This window comes from Leptonychotes weddellii, chromosome 7 (assembly GCF_054177405.1).
Source record: "Leptonychotes weddellii isolate Sample4059 chromosome 7, ASM5417740v2, whole genome shotgun sequence".
In the NCBI taxonomy this organism is placed as follows: Eukaryota; Metazoa; Chordata; class Mammalia; order Carnivora; family Phocidae; genus Leptonychotes; species Leptonychotes weddellii.
In genome coordinates this window covers 95,914,169-95,934,956 of record NC_138375.1, presented here as the reverse complement: position 1 = coordinate 95,934,956, position 20,788 = coordinate 95,914,169, and the positions used below count along the sequence as shown (strand labels likewise).

The 20,788-nt window shown below is 35.9% G+C and overlaps 1 protein-coding gene across 5 annotated transcripts in view; it reads left to right on the top strand.

The window, feature by feature from the left end:
• The window catches only part of SREK1 (splicing regulatory glutamic acid and lysine rich protein 1), a 41,356-nt gene extending 23,611 nt beyond the window's left edge, over positions 1–17,745 (top strand). For 4 of the 5 annotated variants that reach the window (XM_006732534.3, XM_081826811.1, XM_081826810.1 and 1 more), the window contains 5 exons: positions 4,742–4,861; positions 5,241–5,615; positions 9,828–9,923; positions 13,849–13,993; positions 15,550–17,745. In XM_006732534.3, coding sequence (XP_006732597.1) covers positions 4,742–4,861; positions 5,241–5,615; positions 9,828–9,923; positions 13,849–13,993; positions 15,550–15,699 — 886 coding nt within the window. In that variant the 3' untranslated portion in view covers positions 15,700–17,745. The remainder of the gene's footprint in view (positions 1–4,741; positions 4,862–5,240; positions 5,616–9,827; positions 9,924–13,848; positions 13,994–15,549) is intronic. The other variant, XM_031027280.2, reaches the window with a different exon arrangement.
• Positions 17,746–20,788: the final 3,043 nt, after the last annotated feature.

The following is a 20,788-nucleotide window of genomic DNA, read 5'->3' as shown; positions in this document are numbered from 1 at the left end:
CCCCCCCCCCCCCCCGGCTACTCAAGGCTTGGGGGAGTAGCACCTCATATCTTGGATTCCAGTACCTACTTATCTCTAGTTCCGTGAGTCAAATGAGGTGCTTTAAGTCTTTGGTTTTTTTGTTTGTTTTTTTTTTTAAAGATTTTATTTATTTATTTGACAGAGAGATACAAAGCGAGAGAAGGAACACAAGCAGGGGAAGTGGGAGAGGGAGAAGCAGGCTTCCCGCTGAGCAGGGAGCCTGATGCGGGGCTCAGTCCCAGGACCCTGGGATCCTGACCTGAGCCCAAGGCAGATGCTTAACGACTGAGCCACCCAGGCGCCCCAGTCTTTGGCATTTTTGATGATAAGAGCCTCCTGCACCCACTTTGGGACCTGAAACACAGCAGTAACTTTGCAGCTTTAGTTCCAGCTACTGTATTATGCTTAAGCTCTGTTTCTGTTCTGTTTATCTTACTTTGGAACATAGTTCTGTCATTTTAATTTTCTTTTTTAAAAAAAATGTGGGGCGCCTGGGTGGCTCAGTCGGTTAAGTATGTCTGCCTTTGGCTCAGGGTCCTGGGATCAATCCCCACATTGGGCTCCCTGCTCAGGGGGGAGCCTGCTTTTCCCTCTCCCACTCCGCCTGCTTATGCTCTCTCTGTGTCAAATATAATCTAAAAAATAATAATAAAAAATCTGTTGTGTTGTACTTAGTCTGAAGTGGACCTCAAAACGTGAACTTGCAACAGCATTTTGGTTTGGAAGTGCCCTAAGAATCGTGTTTAAAGTGAAAAATTTTATTGTCTTCTTTAAGATATGGAGGGAGGTGTTACTGAAATGTGAGAATGTATGTGGTGGATCCCAATTGCGTGTTAATATGTACACACGTAGGTCTAAAGAGAAGATGTGGAGAAAAGTGTATGTGCGTGTGTGTGCACGGCGTGTGTGGTGGTATTAGAGAAGGAGGAAGGTTTGAGAGGAGGGGAAAAGGGAACCGGTATGCTGTATGTTGAACCTCATCAGCAAGCTCAGTTTAGTCTGTTTTTCTGTGATATCAAGGTGTATACTTCTCCATTATTCTTTGTTTGTAAGGTCTCTTTTGCGATACGGTTTTACTGTCTCCCTTCAAGGGCTTCCAGTAAGGCAAGTTCAGGTCCAAGTGAAGGAAGTTGTTGCATGTACAAGGCATACGTTAGAGCAACAGAAGCCAGCGCTGGAGAAGGAAAGTGGTAGAGAAGCAGTGGCACTAGATTGGGGACATTTCTACAGGTTGACAGGATGTGGTGAAGGTGAAGGAGATAAAGGAAATATAAAATTGAGCTCAAGAGTAATTACTTCTTTTCTGAGGAGGAAAAAGACCAATGACCCGAATTTCATTTTATGTTGATTACAAGAGCCGTGCTCCAAATACACTACCTTAGTGGTTTTATAAGGCTGGAAAAAAGCAAAACTTGATTAACATCGTTTCCTTGATAATCTCTGTGAAGATTTATCTGTTGGAGCAGATTTATTTAACTCTCTGCTTAAGGTGCTTGCTTTTATCATTTTAGGTATATTTGGATATTTTCCCCTTCCAAGGGTTAGTAGGGGAAGGGTTTTTCAGTCTAAAATGAAATTTGTTAATTACTGTTCTTAATTCATGAGAATTTTTTTTTTTTTTTAAGATTTTATTTATTTATCTGACAGAGACACAGCGAGAGAGGGAACACAAGCAGGGGGAGTGGGAGAGGGAGAAGCAGGCTTCCCGCCTAGCAGGGAGCCGGATGTGAGGCTCAATCCCAGGACCCCGGGATCATGACCTGAGCCGAAGGCAGACGCTTAACGACTGAGCCACCCAGGCGCCCCCATGAGAATGTTTTCCTGTAGGTTTGTCTAACTATGTAGCATTAGAAATTACTTGCTTTTGGCATACATACACATACTTGTAACACTCTCATATATTTATGTAGTGTGTAAATTTATACTATTTTTATACATGTACAGAAACACATATAGCCTCTAGTGAGTTCATAAAGAAATACAAAAGAAGAAAGGTTCTTTTTAAGGGAAAAAAAAAAAAGTCCCTTAACTGAAAACATTTGACTTAAGAATCTTGGCATGGAAGGATCTTCCCTGGTAGGGGAGGGGGATGGCAGGCATTTCTTGGCTTCCCCTGCGAGTGGGATTTGATACCCTTAGCTGTGGCTCTGCCCCACTAGACTTATTAGCAGGAGTGCGAGTTGCAGGAGCCTTTGCTCTTGAAGGCCCACCTTCTTCTGCTTTCTCAGCATTCTCAGATGCTTCTGGAGCCTCCCTCTAGCCCCTATCCTTTCTTTTTTCCTTCCCTTTGTATAGGAGGAGGCAGGAAGGGGTTTCTTGTCACTGTGATCTTGGCTAGGACTGGGGAGATGTATTTTGACTTTGTTCAAAATTTTATATGTGTTTTTTTCAAAGGACAGTGTTAGAAAAGGTGGGTAGTACTGTAATTGTTATATTTTAAAGTTAAGTAACCTTGACAGACCAGCATGGGAACTATAAGACATTTTATAGTATTTTAATGGGAAACAGCGGACTTAGAGTTGAACTTTGATGAGACATGATGGTAAGTTGCCCTGTATTTACAGTTTAATTTATAAATGTGATTTTGCACATTATGCTGAAATGAGATCTCCTAATGATAACTCAAGTCTTTCTCTTTGGTTGGATTAGATTTGCTCTTGACTTGAAACATTTAGCATTCCTAATCAGAACACTTGTTTGGAGGTGACTAGTGGGTGAAATAGGGACATGAAAATATTTAATGTCAGAATTAAAATACAGTAATTACTCTTGGGACTTCCAAACTCTGAGGACCTGTTAGGGGTAAGGTGGGAAGCCAAGTGATCAGTGTTTTTAAAATTAATTCTTACTTCCTAAGGCTATTCTTGTTTTTTTTAAAAGGTGTTTCTTTGCTTAATTAAGGTTGGAAAGCAGTGTTTGAGGAAAACAAAATTACTATGTATGTTTTTAGCAAGGTTAAGTAGAACAGAAATGTAAAGACTTTCTATTAAGTACATAGAAGCAAAGGCCTTATAGATCATTCCCCTTATGTGGATGTCTGTAAATGGATTAAAAATATCTTAAGTTTTGCAGTTTTGCTTTTACCTACCACTTGCCCCATTGTCTCTTGGGTTATTAGTAATAAAGATTTCAACAAACTGTGGCTTATCTTCTTGTATTGAAAATATGGTATGAAAATAAATGTATAATTTTTAAAACCATAAAATAGATGAGTGGTTCAGTTGAAAATTAGCTGTTGGGAAACATTTTAACTAACTGAAAAATGTGTTTAAAAAAGCAGGATTTCATTATTAATTGAAAATTGTCTCAAGATTTTTCTGGCTTCTTAGCATACCACAAGAATTTAACTGTATGTATTTCTTTTATAGATCTTTGTTTTAACTTAACTCATGAAAACATGACTATCAAGATGAATTTTAATTATATAAAGCATACTTGTGGAAGTTCATTTGATCTCCTTGGAATAAATAAAGCTGTAACTTAAAGTTTTCATTTATGTTAATTATTAATGCTGATGATCTTGAGAGTTAAGAATTTTGAACATTTACTCTGTGCCCGAGACTGCTAGGCAGTTTTTCATGCGTCATCTGATTTAGTCCTCATTACAGCCCTAGGTGATGTAGGTATGATTCTCCAACTTTGTAGATGAAGAAACTAGGCTTAGAGAGGGTAAGTGAGTAGCCAGAGTTCTCACAGCTAGTATGTGGCAGAGCTGAGTGTCAGAGCCAGATTGTTTCACTCCAGAGCTGGTGAGTCTCATTACTTTGTTATTTGTGTGCATTCAGTTTTGTTATATTTTAATAAATAGTTATTAGGATAAAAATCACATTATATAAGCATTATTTCAGTGGGAGTAAGGAGCCTAGAGAATTTCAGAATTGGAGTAAACGTTATTTTTCCCGCAAGAATTCCAGTAATAAAGGTTTCTTTTAGGGGGCACCTGGGTGGCTCAGTTGGTTAAGCGTCTGCCTTAGGCTCAGGTCATGATCCCAGGGTCCTGGGATCAAGCCCCGTGTTGAGCTCCCTGCTCAGCAGGGAGTCTCCTTCTCCCTCTCCTCTGCCCCTCCCTCCCCCTGATCATGCTCACACTCAAATATATAAAATCTTTAAAAAAAGGTTTCTTTTAATAGCTATGTTTATATAGTTATAAAATCAAGAGGTCTTGCAAATCCAACATTTAATTATCTATATCTTCAACTCATGAGTAATGTTTATTTTCCTGTCACGCTAGCAGCGTAATTAGTACTGTGCTTCCTTATACATTCTTAATATATGTTATGACACACATCACACAGCCAGTTAGAGAAACTCTTGAGCCAGAAAAACCACTATTTCTTGTGAAAGTATAACTACAAGCAATTACATGCAAGTCAAGAGTTAAATTTAGTTTATGGTATACAAATTTGTTCTGTGGGAGAAGTTATAGTAACAGGCATATAATAATTAGACAAGAAAGCCACACTTGAAAATAACAGCTTCAGTCTGACATAGAAAATAATTTCTTTCACTTTGTGTTCTGAAAATGAACTGTTGGGTAAAGTTGCCAATAAATAAATTACTGGAAATAATCTGAGGCGTTATGTAATAGGGAATTTTAAAATATTGATAAGTACTGTTGGGATAGGTTTTAAATTTTTCTCACTTGAAAGACATCTTAAATTTTTAAAAATTGAAATTTTAAGAGTAAGTTTTGACATTCTAACAACTTGTTTTTCTTTAGGAGTAGATCCCATAATAGATCACGTTCAAGACAAAAAGACAGACGTAGATCTAAGAGCCCACATAAAAAACGCTCTAAATCAAGGGAGAGACGGAAGTCAAGGAGTCGTTCGCGTTCACGGTGAGTTTTGGGGAAATTAGTGGTAATTTTTCTCGTGGCTTCACTTAATTAAAAAATGATTGTGGTTTAGGTTTTTAATGAGAGACAGTAAACTTTTTTCTGATTTCTTTTAGTAGTGATTAATATTGATTGCCATTGATTTGAATCTGATGATGATTAGAATGACTCATGAGGTTTCTAAAATACATAATTAAACCGGTAACTCTTTCATCTAACAGCTTCATGTACACCTGGGTTATATAGAGATTATCATGTAATGTATTATAAACTAGTATAAATTGTTTTGGGTTGATAATTGTTGAGGAACGAGAGGGAGGTCCTTTTTGGGGAGTAGAATAATTTTAGTTGTGAATTTATTTATTTATTTTTGTTTTTAAAGGGACAAGAGAAAAGACACCCGAGAAAAGATCAAGGAAAAGGAAAGAGTGAAAGAAAAAGATAGAGAAAAGGAAAGGGAAAAAGAGAGAGACAGGGAGAAGGAACGTGAAAAAGAAAAGGAACGGGGTAAAAACAAAGAGAAAGACCGGGATAAAGAACGGGAAAAGGACCGGGATAAAGACAAGGAAAAGGACAGAGAGAGAGAGCGGGAGAAAGAACATGACAAGGAGCGAGACAAGGAAAAGGAACAGGACAAAGAAAAGGAACGAGACAAGGACAGATCGAAAGAGATAGATGAGAAAAGAAAGAAGGATAAAAAATCCAGAACACCACCCAGAAGTTACAATGCATCAAGAAGATCTCGTAGTTCCAGCAGGTTTGATAATGCTTAAATTTTTTACTGATGACAAATGAAAATGTAAGTTTTAACCAAGGGGGAAGAGATTATGCTACGTAAGTGGAAACAGTACAATAATAACCAGATCATTGCCCTCTAATTGCAGAATAAGCATTTTCTCTAGTAGAGCGCTTGCCACAGTATTGAACCTATGAGGTGGAAGAGATGATAATTGGGCAAAGTTATTTGAAAAGTTTTAACTATCCTTCGTAATTCCTGGTGCCGACAGTGGCCACTGCTGCTTATTTTTTTGGAGGATGAGATGGCAAGGACGAGTTTTTCTTTTTTTCTTCCTTTTTTTTTTTTTAAATGGAAGAATTGACTTCTTGGTAAATTTTAATATGCCGAATGATTATTAAAATTTCATTTAAGTGATTTTTACCGCTCTGTTTGTTGAGTGCATGACATTTAAATTTTGGTTTTCCTTGATCTGTCAATTTTTTGTTTTGTTTTTTGTTTTTAAGATTTTATTTATTTATTTGACGGAGAGAGAGGGAACACAAGCAGGGGGAGTGGGAAAAGGAGAGGCAGGCTTCCCGCTGAGCGGGGAGCCCAATGTGGGGCTCGATCCCAGGACCCTGGGATCATGACCTGAGCTGAAGGTAGATGCTTAACGACTGAGCCACCCAGGCGCCCCTGATCTGTCAGTGTTAAGGTCTTTCTTTTTTTCCTTAGGACTGTTCCCTCTTAATAAGTACACTGCCACCAGGTGGCAGCAGGTTGCCATAGTAACAGCTGCAAAAAGAGGACATAGGACCTCCCTTGATTCAAGATTATTTAAACCTATATCCATTACTCCACATGATACAATAACTGAGTGAATGGAGGTTCCTAAACTTGTTTTAAACTAGATCTTAAAAATGCTGAATAAAACACCTATTTTAGCAAGTTTTATGGCTATTTTAATCGTGATTTTCACAGAAGGTAATTGGAAATGAATGTGTATTTCCTGTTTTTCTAACTTTGTGTTTCAATAGCTTGTTCTTAATACCAGTCTTTCATTACGTATTACAAGATAATTGCAGGTGTTTATTGAATGTTTTACCAAATGCCAGATTTTGTCTCTGCACGGTTTTTTATGACTAATCTTATTCCTCACAGTAAGTCTGTGAGAAGACTATTATTATCATGGTTTCAAAGTATGATAATACCATAGCTTTCGGGAAGTTTTCCATCTGCTGCTCTGCACTTCCAAATTAGAAATACGGTAGCTCTTTCTCTTCTTTTTAAGAGATTAAGTTTGAGAATTCTCTAATCAGTACTTGGTACCTGCTTTAAGAAACTGCTGCAGAAGCGTAAAGTTGAAAACAACAGTGTATGTTTAACTGGGGCTTAAAATAAACAGATCACTACCATATTTCAGCACACTGAACCAGAAACTGAAGAATTAACTTAGTCTCATTGCTGTGGACATCAGTCAAGCCTTGCAAGCCTGTTCCTTTACTGCACAGTGATTTTATTGTCTGTCACACCTTCCTTTGTGTTTATGTGATCATTTAGTTATTGCCCTTCATAACACAAAACAATGTTTTGATTCCTTTTAAATTCAGTTGAATTTACTTTTGGGATGACTTTGAAATATTTAATTTTTTCGGTGGCCATTTTAAGTTGCTTGACATTTAAGGAAGTTCAGATGTTTACATTCATTCCTAAATATATTCTTTTTTTTTTAAGATTTTATTTATTTGACAGAGAGAGACACAGCGAGAGAGGGAACACAAGCGGGGGGAGCGGGAGAGGGAGAAGCAGACTTCCCGCGGAGCAGGGAGCCCGATGCGGGGCTCGATCCCAGGACCCTGGGATCATGACCTGGGCCGAAGGCAGACGCTTAACGACTGAGCCACCCAGGCGCCCCCCTAAATATATTCTTAACTAACCTCTGGGGCCTGGGGAAGAAATGCTGACTAATGTTAGTTTCTAAAGGTTCTGAAGTTTGGCACGTTTTGTGCTTTCATAAGAGCTTGGTGAAGAGTTAAAATTTGTAATCTTTTAGCATTTTTCTTTTTTTCATGTGCTCTGATTTGTTTAGTTAACAGGAAACATTTTAGTGGCTCAGAAAAATAGAGTACTTGGTATTTTTATTTTCTTTTTCTTTTTCTTTTTTTTTTAAAGATTTTATTCATTTATTTGAGAGAGAGAACGAGATAGAACATGACGGGGGGAGGGTCAGAGGCAGAAGCAGGCTCCCCGCCGAGCAGGGAGCCCGATGCGGGACTCGATCCCGGGACTCCGGGATCATGACCTGAGCCGAAGGCAGCCGCCTAACCAACTGAGCCACCCAGGCACCCGGTATTTTTATTTTCAACGTCATCCTCTTATCTACGTTTTTATTTTATTTTTTTAAGATTTTATTTATTTGAGAGAGAGAGAGAACAAGCAGGGGTGGAAGGGTAGAGGGAGAGAGAGAGAGAAGCAGACTCCCCGCTGAGCAGGGAACCTGATGTGGGACTCAGTCCCAGGACCCTGGGATCATGATCTGAGCCGAAGGCAGACGCTTAACTGACTGAGCCACCCAGGCGCCCCCAATCTACATTTTTAAAGAAAATTTTGATATTTAAGCAACTTTCAATGTTTACAGTAACTAGCAATAAAGCTAGTGAGGAGAAAGAAAATATTGACACCAAGTATATGCAAGAGACTTTGCGGGGTACTTTATAGGTATCATCCTAAATCCTCATAACAGTACTATCAAGCTTGAGTTATTAACTCTATTTTCCAGTTGGAAAAACTGAAACTCAGATTAAGTAATATGACCTTAGTCATGCAGCTGGTAAGGTATGGAACTAAAATTTAAATCTAAGTCTAACCAACTACAGTTTCCTATACTACCCCTGACTGCCTCTTTCTCAACTAATTGACGTTCTAGATTGTTGTCTATCCAGCCTTAGCGCTCATTATCATCAGCTGTTAGTTATTAGATGTCCAACTGTACATAGTGCTTCCTGAACAAAGTTAAACAGTCAAAACTGGTCAGGGTGGAACCATTTTGTGTAAACAAAGTCTAACACATTGATATTCTCATGCTATGAAATATAAGTATCTATGGTATTTATGCTGGGCTGTTACAGAATGGCATTGACTGAATGGAATATCTTCACCTATTTTCACATTAGTCAGGAAGTATAATTTTGGGGTGTCTTGGAAATAAAATTGGGTAATGGAGGAGAGAGCTTTAGGTAAAATTGGAATTGACGGTGTTTTCAAAGTTCTTGGCTAATTTGGTCTTAACATATACTGTATCTACCACATCTGAGCATTATCTAATATTTATTTTATAATGAAAAATGTAGGCAAAATGCTTCTTTAGCCTAGAATATTCTTACTGAGGTTGTATGGAGGACTTGGATTCTAGGGGATTTGGTTCTTTCACCTGTATGGCCACTAATTATTAGAGCTCCTTGTGAGATCGTTGGACACATTAATCATAGTAAGTATGTCCTCCTGCGTGCGTCATCCCCTGAGTTATGGACATCTTGAAATTCATTGTTTCTCAGTTGACCATGCTTCTAAATGAAGTAATTTTGAGTATGCATCATTTGCTAACATGTTAAAGAAAATCGTTTTTAATAATACTAAACACTGTTAATCAATTCAGTGGTTATTTTTTTATTTCATATTTAAGGCCCAGGTTTTAACTATTTTACTTCTAAGCAACTTCTGCACTCGGTTTTAAATGAATAGAACAATAAAATGGTAGGAAGTTGAAGGGTAAAACAATTCTGTGAAATAGATTAATGTAAATGCTTTTTTAGAGACATTCTAAATGCTTTGATTTGTAAAGTTCACATTTTGCAAGCCACCTTAATCTTTTATAAAATAATCCACAGTGGGGCAGCAAGGAGCTAGATGCAGGACAAAGGATCTGGATAAGCAAAACAGAGAATCTGAAATATCCATTAATATTTTTTCTATTCAGGAAGTTCTTGTTCAGATAAACCAGATGAAAAGGAGTCTTCTTCCTTTTCTGTTACGAAATCTTAGAACATATTTTCATGTCTGTAAAATTTATGGTTCAAAATTTGACCTGTACTAATATTAGAAAATAGAACATGTTCTTAAAGGACATGAGTTTAAACTGGTCTTTAAAAGACTGTTAACTTGAGAGCATTAAGGACCTTTTTGCTTTTGTGTATTTGAATTGCCCTTTATTAAAATTGCTATATTTTTAAATGATATATTTTTGACTTTCAGGGAAAGGCGTAGGAGGAGGAGCAGGAGTACTTCCAGATCACCAAGAACATCAAAAACTATAAAAAGGAAATCTTCTAGATCTCCATCCCCTAGGAGGTAGGTTGAAAGTGTGTGCTAAATCCAAAGATGGAGCGGGGGAAGAAAAATCTTCTTTTGGATCTATTTTTAAACTTTATATTTTGAATGAGTAATATGTTATACATTTGCATGTTTCAGAAATCCCAACAGTATAAAAAGTTATACCTCTGTAGGTCTTCACTTCATCCATGCACTCATCTACTGTGTGTCCATAAGTAGTGACTTAACTTTTTTGTATTGTATATCCTTCCAGTTTTGCGTAGAGATATACGAGATCGAAATTTATAGTTCCTTTTCATATTTCTTATGCAGAAGTTAGCACAAAAAACACACTGTTGTGCCCTTGCTTTTTGTCACCCAACTGCCCGGAGAGCTTTCATCAGCAAGTGCCGCTTCATTCTTTTTTTTAGAACTGCATGGACTTCCATTGTGTGGTACTACCTTGGTTTATTTAACCAGCCTGCAGTAGAATGGGTTTGCTTAATTTTCCTATTACAAATTAGACCATACTGTAATGAATAGCTTTAGACTTAACTTTGTTGTGTGCAGCTGTGTGGGAAAATTCCAAAAGTGGTATTGTTGTGTCAGAGTGTGTTTATAATTTTAAGAGTTGTTTCTTTATCACCCTCCGTAAAGATTGGCAGCAATTTGCACTTCAGCCGGTGTGTACGAGAGTGTTTTCTGTCAGCTACACCATATCATGTTACTACAGTTGTGGATTTTTGTCTGTCGGATAGATGAGAAATGGTATCAGTATATAGTAATTTTAGTTGCATTTCTCTTAGGAGTGAAGGTGACCTTCTCTTCATATATTTGAAGGCCATTTGTATTTCCTTTCCTGTGAGTTGTTGGTATGCTTTGCCCATTTTTTTTTTTTTTTGTGGGCTCTGCTTTTTGTTTGTTTTTCTTATTTCCAGGGGTTCTTTTTGTATTAGAGTGATTATTCTTTTTTTTTTTTTTAAGTTTTGTTTTTTTGTTTTTGTTTTGGTTTGTTTTTTGTTTTTTAGTACACTCTACCCCCAACATGGTGCTCGATCTCAACGACCCTGAGATCAAGAGTAACATGCTCTTCTGAGCCAGCCAAGCGCCGTAGTGTTAGGGAGACTATTCTTTAGTGATTTGATACTAGGTATCATTCTTACTTTGTTGTTTCTTTTCAGAAAATATTATGAGACTTGATTTTACAAAGGATTTTGATTTTTTTAATAATTTCCCGAGTTTTTTCTTTCTTTCTTTTTTTTTCTTTAAACTCTGCATCCAGTGTGGAGCTCAAACTCAGAACCTTGAGATTGAGGGTCACATGCTCTACTGACTGAGCCAGCCAGGCGCCCCTCAAATTTTTTCTTTAATGACTTCGGGATTTTGAGTCATATAAAGTTAGAAAGGTCTTTTCTATTCCAAGATTATAATAGAATGCCCCCCTTGTTTCTTCTTATACTTCTATGGTTTTACTTATTGCATTAAAATCTTTGATCCATTAGGAGTTCATCCTTATGTTATAGTATGGCATGTGGGTCCAATTTTATTTTTCTATATGCTTTTCTTTTGATCAGTATCATTTATTAAAAACTCAATTTTTCTAATATTGATTTCTTATATTGCCTTTTCAGGTACTATATATTTCTTTTTGTGTTTGGGTCTATTTCTGGGCCTTCGCTGCTGCTGGGTTGGTTTGACTGATGATTCGTGTACCAATGCTCCATGCTTTTTATTATTCAAATTGTGTAGTATTTTTTTAATGTTTAGTAAGGCTGATCCTCCCCCACACTTCCACTGCTGTTTTTTGAGCATTTCTGATTTGCAAATATCTCTCTTGTTTTGTGGGTTGGCTTCTCATTTTCCTGATAGTATTCTTTGATGCACAAAAGTTCTTTTTTTTTTTTTTAAAGATTTATTTATTTGACAGAGAGAGACACAGCAAGAGAGGGAACACAAGCAGGGGGAGTGGGAGAGGGAGAAGCAGCAGGCTTCCGGCCGAGCAGGGAGCCCGATGCGGGGCTCGATCCCAGGACCCTGGGATCATGACCTGAGCCGAAGGCAGACGCCTAACGACTGAGCCACCCGGGCGCCCCTGCACAAAAGTTCTTAATTTTGATGAAGTCAGATTTATCTGTTTTTTCCTTTTGATGCCTGTGCTTTTGGTGTCCTATCAAAGAAAACATTGCCAAATGCAATGTCATGAAGATTTTCTCCTGTGTTTTCTTCTAAGAATTTTATAGCTTTAGCATATATATTTAGGTTTTTGATCCATTTTGAGTTAACTTTTTAATATGGTATAAGATAATGGTCCAGCTTCATTCTTGTGTGTGTGAATATCGTTTTCCCAGTGTCAGTTTGTTGAAAAGATTGTCCTTTCCCCATTGAATGGGTCATGGCATCCTTGTCAGAAATCATTTGAATCATATATGTGGGTTTTATTTCTGGGTCTTCTGGTCTATTCCACTGGTTTATTTTCTTTGTTTATGTAATACTGTGCTGTTTTTGTAAGTTTTGAAATTGGGAATGCTGTACCTTCAGACTTTGTTCTTTTTAAGATTGTTTTGGCTATTTGATATCCTTCAAGATTCTACATGCATTTTAGGATGGGGTTTTGTATTTCTGCAATAACAACAATGGGATTTTGATAGGGGTTGCATTCAATCTCTAGGTGGCTTTGGATAGTATTGCCATTTTAACAATATTTAAGTCTTCCAATCCATAAGCCTGGATGTCTTTCTGTTTATTTTTCTTCATCTTTTTCAGCAAATTTTTTGCCACCTCGGTTAAATTTATTCCTAAGAATTTTACTCAGTTTGATGTGATTGTTCCCTTGACATTTAAAAATTATGTAGAAAGATGCACACATATGTTGCAAATATGTCATTTCTCTTTTGAATATGGTAATGTCTTTTTTTTTTCCTTGCAAGGTTTATGTAGGCAAATTTATCAGTCTTTTATTGTACCTGATTTTTAGTTAGGTTAAAAAATCTTTCTTTTCAAAACCCAGATAGTAAAGAAATTTACCCATGTTTTCTTTTAGCACTTGTATTTTATTTTAAGAATTTAGGTCTCTCATCCATTTGGACTTATTTATATATTGTGGAATGAGATATGAGATATTGATCAAGTTTTATCACTTACCAAATAATAATCCAGTTGTCTCCATAACTTTTATTTATAAAACGTCATCTTTTCCTCAATGATTTGAGATGCCACCTTTGTTATACTAAATTTTCATATGTTCTTAGGTCTTTTTGCTCAGTTTCTTTATTTGTTTTCTTGGTCTTTGTCTTTATTTTTGAATTATTCATTATTAAGAGAAAAAAGCTTAGAATTCCACGTTAAGGCTAACTTTTTAAAGTAGAAAGGCAGCTTATGCTTCTGATCGGAAATGCATTGTTTTTTCCCTCTAATTCTAAAGGTATATTGTTTTTATCAGTGGAACTTGTTCATGTAGTCTTCTTTTAACTTTTGATCTTGAATTGGTGTGACTTGTTTGTAATGGTGAATGACAAGGGCAGTAGCACTGGTTATTTGAAATTCAAGTTTTGCTGGTACTCAGTCATTCAGTCCTCCCTGGGAACCACTTCTAATTCTTTATCCTTTTCATTTCTTTCTGCTTATTCATTTTTTGCTTTGAAAAGGTGGGTAAAAAACCCATATATTTGGTTTTATTTTAATCTCATTACAGTTGAGACTGATAAATAAATCTTGAACAAATAAATTGAAAATACCAAATTGTGTTTTTTGTGAACGCATGGTAGCCTCTGCAGAAAAAGACTTGGGCATCTTTAAAAAACGAATTGGGGTATGGGGTGGAGCAGGTGGGGCTATAGGACTGTTTATGTTACTTGGTCAAACCAGATTACATTTGCTTTAGTGTTAGATAAGACTGTTTTGTCAACAACATAGTAGGTCTTTAATTTCTTAGAAGTTACCTGGCATATTATCACTGTTCTTATAGCAGAAATAAGAAGGATAAAAAGAGAGAAAAAGAAAGGGACCACATTAGTGAAAGAAGAGAGAGAGAACGTTCAAGCTCTACAAGAAAGAGTTCTAATGACCGAGATGGAAAGGAAAAGTTGGAGAAGAACAATACTTCACTTAAAGTAAGTAGCAGTCATTCATTGTTTAGGCTTTAAAAAATTAATATAGATTTATTTTTTTTATTTTTATTTTTTTTAAAGATTTTGTTTATTTGACACAGCGAGACACAGCGAGAGAGGGAACACAAGCAGGGGGAGTGGGAGAGGGAGAGGCAGGCTTCCTGCCGAGCAGGGAGCCCGATGCGGGGCTCGATCCCCGGACTCTGGGATCATGACCTGAGCCGAAGGCAGACGCTTAACAACTGAGCCACCCAGGCGCCCCTACATAGAACTAGATTTAGAGCAAAACCTTTTTGAGGGCTGTGGTATCTTATATGTTTTTGGTGTCCTTTAATATTTGTTCAACTGGTAACTTTTTTAAGCTGGATTTTTGAAGGGATGGGGTAAGAGCTAACTGAAACTCAGACAAATGCATTCCTTACTTTAGGGAGTCCAAGGATGGCATACAATAAGACTGTTTACACATAACATGTATTTGATTTTATACGAAGATTTCTGGTTGAGGGTATTTTCTTATATATATATATATATATATGTATGTATATATATATTCCTGAAATAGATTTGTTTCAGCAAATTTGTCAAAAGTTCTGTCATCATTGGTTGTTTTTTTTTTTTTTTAAGATTTTTATTTATTTATTTGACAGAGACAGCGAGAGAGGGAACACAAGCGGGGGGAGTGGGAGAGGGAGCAGCAGGCTTCCCACGGAGCAGGGAGCCTGATGGCGGGGCTCAATCCCAGGACCCTGGGATCATGACCTGAGCCGAAGGCAGATGCTTAATGACTGAGCCACCCAGGCGCCCCCCCCCCCTTTTTTTTTCATCATTGGTTTTGTAACATATACTGAGATTAGTAGGTTTGTTGAATTAGAATAATTAATGGAAAACCAAATTCCGCCAAGTAAGGGTGTTTTTTGAGATAAATATTTAACTACTTATAAATTACATTAATTGCTTTGTTATTCCAGTAAGTGTATTTGTATTTGGAAATCAATTATGAGTTCTGGAGCTTTCATCTTATAATTTTATTCACTCATATTGGTAGGGGTTTATCATCATCATCAGTAACATTGATAATGTCTCTTGAGCATTACTGTGTGTCTGGCATTTTTCCATATGTTCTCATTTAATTCTCCTTTAAGCTGAGGGCAGAATTGGACTGTTCTTGAGCAGTCTTTGCTAGGACGAGTAGTGATTCCTTTTTCTACATCCTCTGAATTCTGCTTCTTTGGTATCCAGATTACAAATGTATCCTGGCATCTTTGGGAGCAATTCAACTCTTTCAGCAGATTGTCCCACTTTTTCAGTTCAGTAACATTTATTAAACACTTCTTAGACTTTCTTTTTGACTGTTTTATTCTAATTTAATTTACAATTTCCATCTTTTATGAGAAGTACAGAGGACATACTGATACATGTTTGCATATCTTACTTATATGATAAGGTAATGAGAGAAAATACCTACTAAGTTGACAGAGTATGTATTTTAGCCATACCAGATGTAATAGTACGCAACTCTTGAGAAAAATACTAAATGTGTGGCTTAATATTCATTGTAGGAGAAGGAACACAATAAAGAACCAGATTCAAACGTGGGCAAAGAAGTAGATGACAAGGATGCACCAAGGACTGAGGAAAACAAAGTACAGCAAAATGGGAATTGTCAGCCAAATGAAGAAAACCTCTCTACCAAAACAGAAGCAGTATAGGACTGACAAATGCACCTCTGAACACATGCTGGAATAAAATCCAAAGCTTTTGATTCTCTCGACAAGATGTTAAACAGTGAAGAAATCCAGTTGAGCATAAAGATACAGACTAACAGCTTTTCTAGTTGTTAGGTGACTTTGTGGCCATCTTGTTATGGAGTAAGAAAATAAAGCATGGACATCGTGAAAATAACACGTGTTACCCAAACTCATCTTCTAGAATCTGTGCATTTCCATGGTGGCTGACACACTTGTCATGTGGTTTGTTAGTGTTTGCCAAGAACTATTACAAATAAATGGGACATCAAAAATCCAAATTTGTACTATCCGTAAAGACTGGAGATAAGCATTGGAGACTCTTTTAAAAAATGGTAGTTGCTGAATTTTGTATTGTTTTACTTTTTTTTCCTTTTTAAATTTCAGTATATACAGATTTGATGATGTGCTTGAAATCGGTGCAAATATATACACACCCTTGTAAGTGCAGAGTATGTAAGAAGTTTTAAACATTTACTTCACAGGATTTACGGTGATTGTGTTAAATTCTCACTATTGTGTTTTCTTTTGCTCACTGTTTAGGACAACAGTTTTTGTTTTTGTTAAAATAGTTTTACAGACTAAAATTGCTTAACCTAAGTGGTTTAACAAACAACTGACAATGCATGCTCCTGTTCTCTTTCAAAAGGAAGAGCACCCATGTCGAATACTAATAATAATGTATTAGTATTCGGTGTTTAGAGTCATTGGGTCTCCCCACAAAGTAAGCATTTCTTTTTGAACTTTGTTGACATTTCCAAGCTTATTAGGAATAACATTGCAGTGTGTGTTGTCCGCTGTGGGTGGCAAAGGTGCCGTTATGAAAAGAAAACTGGGTTTTCAAAATGGGCTATGGGAGCACAAGCTGAAGCTTTAGTGCCTTCTACAGTGTGGTATGCTGTTTTCTAGAATTTTATATGTGCTAGTCATTCTCAGTTCATAGGGAATGTAGATGGATATTCCATTCACTCCCAGAGAGAAGTGTGCAAGTGGTATGTCAGAAGAGCTTCTTACATAGTTCACCTAACATGAGGGAAGTCCTGTTTTCAAGAATGACTTTAGAGCTTAAAACAACCATGCGGTTTTGGGACCATCAGTTTTATACTGTGATAATTGAAAATGAAGCATGTTCGTTCTTACTTGACTTAAATCAAAGCAAACACTTTCGTTGTCTCCATTGGATGGCCTTAATTATTACCTCTTAATTATCTTCTCATAAATGATGTGCAGAAATTCTATGTAAAGGAGAACACATGAGGTTATTTGTTTTAAGGATATGTTTACTTGAGTTTAAAATATAGGTCATCCATTACTCTTAGGCTCACTTTCTGCAGGAAGTAACAAGTAGTAAAATGACAACATTGCTAATATTTTCCCCCAAAGCCATAACTCATAGTTTCAGAAATCTTTTCATTATTGTTTTGTTTCCCCGAAGTTACACCTTTTAATTAGCATGTTATTAAAAAAATCAAGTATAATTATTTTAATGCAGTCTAATACAATCAGATTACTCCGTTGCCTTACCTCATGGGAAGAATTACTTATAGATTTAAAAAGCTGAGTAGCTCATCAGTTACTTGGTTTCAACTTGAGTTTTCTTTTAATGTTAATACTATTGAAACTTAAGTATTTGGTAGAGAATGGAAAGAATTGCCCTTATTGCAATGAAGCCTGGTTTGATTATGAAGCTGCTTAATTACTCTTTCATGTGTTCAGAATTACTGTGTTTTTTTTTTCCTTTTTGTCACTGTGTACATTAAAATTTTTGAAAATGCTTTACTATGTAAAGTATAGATGGTCATTTTAATCATTCAACCACATAAGGTTGGCTGGTAAACAGCTTATTCTGATACAAGAATGCTTGGGTGCATATGGAAAGATTGTGAAGGAGTGTGTGTCTTGCATCAACAATTGTCTTATTTATAATATGTAAGTAGAATAGAGCAAATGTTTGAATCTTTGTTATTTTTAGTACCATTTCTCTAATAAAGCTAAGTATTTTAGAGGAAAGTATTTGTTTATGCATTTCAAAACAGCATCTTAGTTTATCATGTTTTAGTTGGCATAGAGATTGTTTCGACATGGAGAATGAATGTGTGGTGTCTATAAAACAATCATTTAAAGTTTGAGTTATTTCTTGTACTCTGGACTCTTAATGTTTTCTGTGTTGGCAGTTAACACACTTAATTTGGTTCTTGCTGCTAATTATTTTTCCTGTTGGTGATATTCAGCTTTAAAATGATACTTCTTTTGAAAGACTGATATATGAAAGTTGGACCTGGATAGGAATACAAGAGATCCAGACGAAGTGAAAAAATGTTCTTAAATGGGCTTATGGAAGCAAAGCTTTTTAGGGCCTGGAGGTATTGGAGTGAGTGTGAGTATGCGTGTGTGTGTGTGTGAGAGAGAGAGAGATTGAGAGAGACAGATCGAGAGAGAGAGAGAGAGAGAAAGACATATTTTTTCTTTGTTCACTTATAGGAGCCTGGTAGGTTTCCATTTATTTGTTATTTTCTTTTAAGGCATTTTGTTTTTTTCTTTAAGGCTATTCTTTTTCAACCCAGGTAGATGTTGTCAGGAAAACTTGAGGTAAGGCAAAGAAGATAGCCATTTTATATGTGATCCCTTTATAATTATTTTTTTTAGCTTGATTATACAGAGAGTACATTCTGTTCCTTAATTGTGTTGCTATTCATCATTTTAGACAAATTCTGTTGATCCTCTTGTTCTTTCTTTTCAGCAATGCATAATGAATTATTTATATTAAGATGGGCCTTCATAATAAGCTGGCTAGTTTCATATGTGAAAACAAGTATAAATCCTTAACTTCTGCAATTGTCTCATTATTCTCAATCTAATCTAATTAATTTATAATTGCAAACACTAATCAGCTTGTGATTTTGTTCAGATTTCTTATATTCAGGAGGTTAGTCTATATATGCTATGTTGATCTTCAGAAATGTCAGAGACTTAAATTTTGAAATGCTCAAAAATAAGAACTCATATTTAGAATCCTTTTTTGTGAAGAAAATAACTTCATTTGTGATATTATTTCCAGTACCTCATTCATTCCTATATATATGTTGCTGTCTTTATCTTAAAACTTAAACCCTTAATCCAAGTCAGCTCTGAAGATTATTAATTTTAAGAATTATAATATGTAGTAACAGGCTTTTAAACATTTAAAAAATCTATTAGAAATAATATGATTTGATTTAAATGTCTTTTTTTAGTAGTTGAATTAGCTATTAAAATGAGTCCTTTTGGAGGGATACATTGAATAACTTTTAACATTTCAGTGAGTCATATTTTCACTAAAAGATAGTATCTGATTTTAACTGGGCGGGTTATGAAGTAGAGCCATTTCCACAAAATATGTTCTTTATGTGTTTAGATATTTTTTTATTTTCACACATACTTAGTATTCTTACATTTATTTAACTAGTGTAATATTCATTTAAAATTGTTTATTTTCAAATTTCAAAAGTTAGTGCTCTTAAAAGGGCTAATTTACATTTCTGGAAGCGGTAGTCCAGTATAATGTAATATAAAGTCTTTTAAAATCAAATTGACTTCCCTACTTAATTTTGGGTTTGTGGATGAATTTGTTTTTCTTAAATGTTCTATTGGTGATTCTGCCTGAAGATTGATACATTATTTTAAAAATGAAAGCTGGAGCTATTAATGATTTTTGGTCCCTATTGAGGTTGGTAGTAAGTAATAACTAGATTTCTTTCCATTCTATTTTAAGGTATTTTTATAGTTCCTAGCAACTAATTTATTAAAACTTACTTTATATTTAATATAATACTATTAATATATTGTTTTTAAAAACGGGTTTAGTTTATTGCCTGATTTTTAAATTTACTTTGTATCTGGCTAACATTTTAATTTCGAAAGTTGCCAACTTTTGGGATACTTCACATATTTTACTGCTAAGATTTATTTTCCTGGGATTGGAATGGAATAATACAGTTTTCTCCACTCCTGATTAACTTTTATTTGCTAGATAGTTTCTTGACTATATGTACAAGTTGAAATTTATGAAAATCATACTGAAGGAATTAAGAGTTGAGGGTATGGAGTTCTACCAACCTGAGGTTGCGTGGCAGGCAGCAGACTTGGGGAACAATCTACAGAACTCCCCGATTTCCACAGAAGATGACATTTGGGTGTATTGTGTAGTTGTGTAGGTAGTTCGTTTAACAGTTAAATACTACTCTCCTGAATCTTAACAATAGTGTTCTTTACATAATGCTATGATTATTAAGGGAAGAGTTTAAAATGTAAACATAAAGATGCTGCATTAGGTGGTGTATATTTATGTGAGTAGGACTACTTCTAAGTGGTACTAGTAAAGATTTATCAAATGATGCTGCTATTGTGTTGCTATATTTTTAATAAAATGAAAATCTTCAAATCTTGCCACTGTTGAGTAGTAATTTCACCTATTTCTGAGACATTGACATATTTATGGCTTTTTTAAAATAACTGAAAGGTGGTGATAAGCTCTTCCAGGGTTTTGTCATGTCTTTCTGGTTTTGAGTTTATAAAGGTCATGCTGGCCTCACAGGTTATTTGGGTAAGTGTTAACTCCCTCCTCCTCAGTTTTCTGAAGGACTGGGTATCATATTGTCATTACTTCTTCCATTAGTGTTAGGTAGAATTTCATAACAAAGCCAACCTGAGTCTGGAATTTCCTTCTTACATTACAAATCAATATTAAAAATAGATTAAGGGTTATTCATGTTATTTATTCTTGAGTAAGCTTTGGGGTTGTGCATCTTCAAAGGAATTTGTTGTCAAATCTATTGGCATAAGTTGGAAATTCCCTTGTATTTTTTTTCCCCTTGTATTTTTTTTTTTTTAAAGATTTTATTTATTTATTTGACAGAGAGAGACACAGCGAGAGAGGGAACACAAGCAGGGGGAGTGGGAGAGGGAGAAGCAGGCTTCCCGCGGAGCAGAGAGCCCGATATGGGACTCGATCCCAGGACCCTGGGACCATGACCTGAGCCGAAGGCAGTTGCTTAACAACTGAGCCACCCAGGCG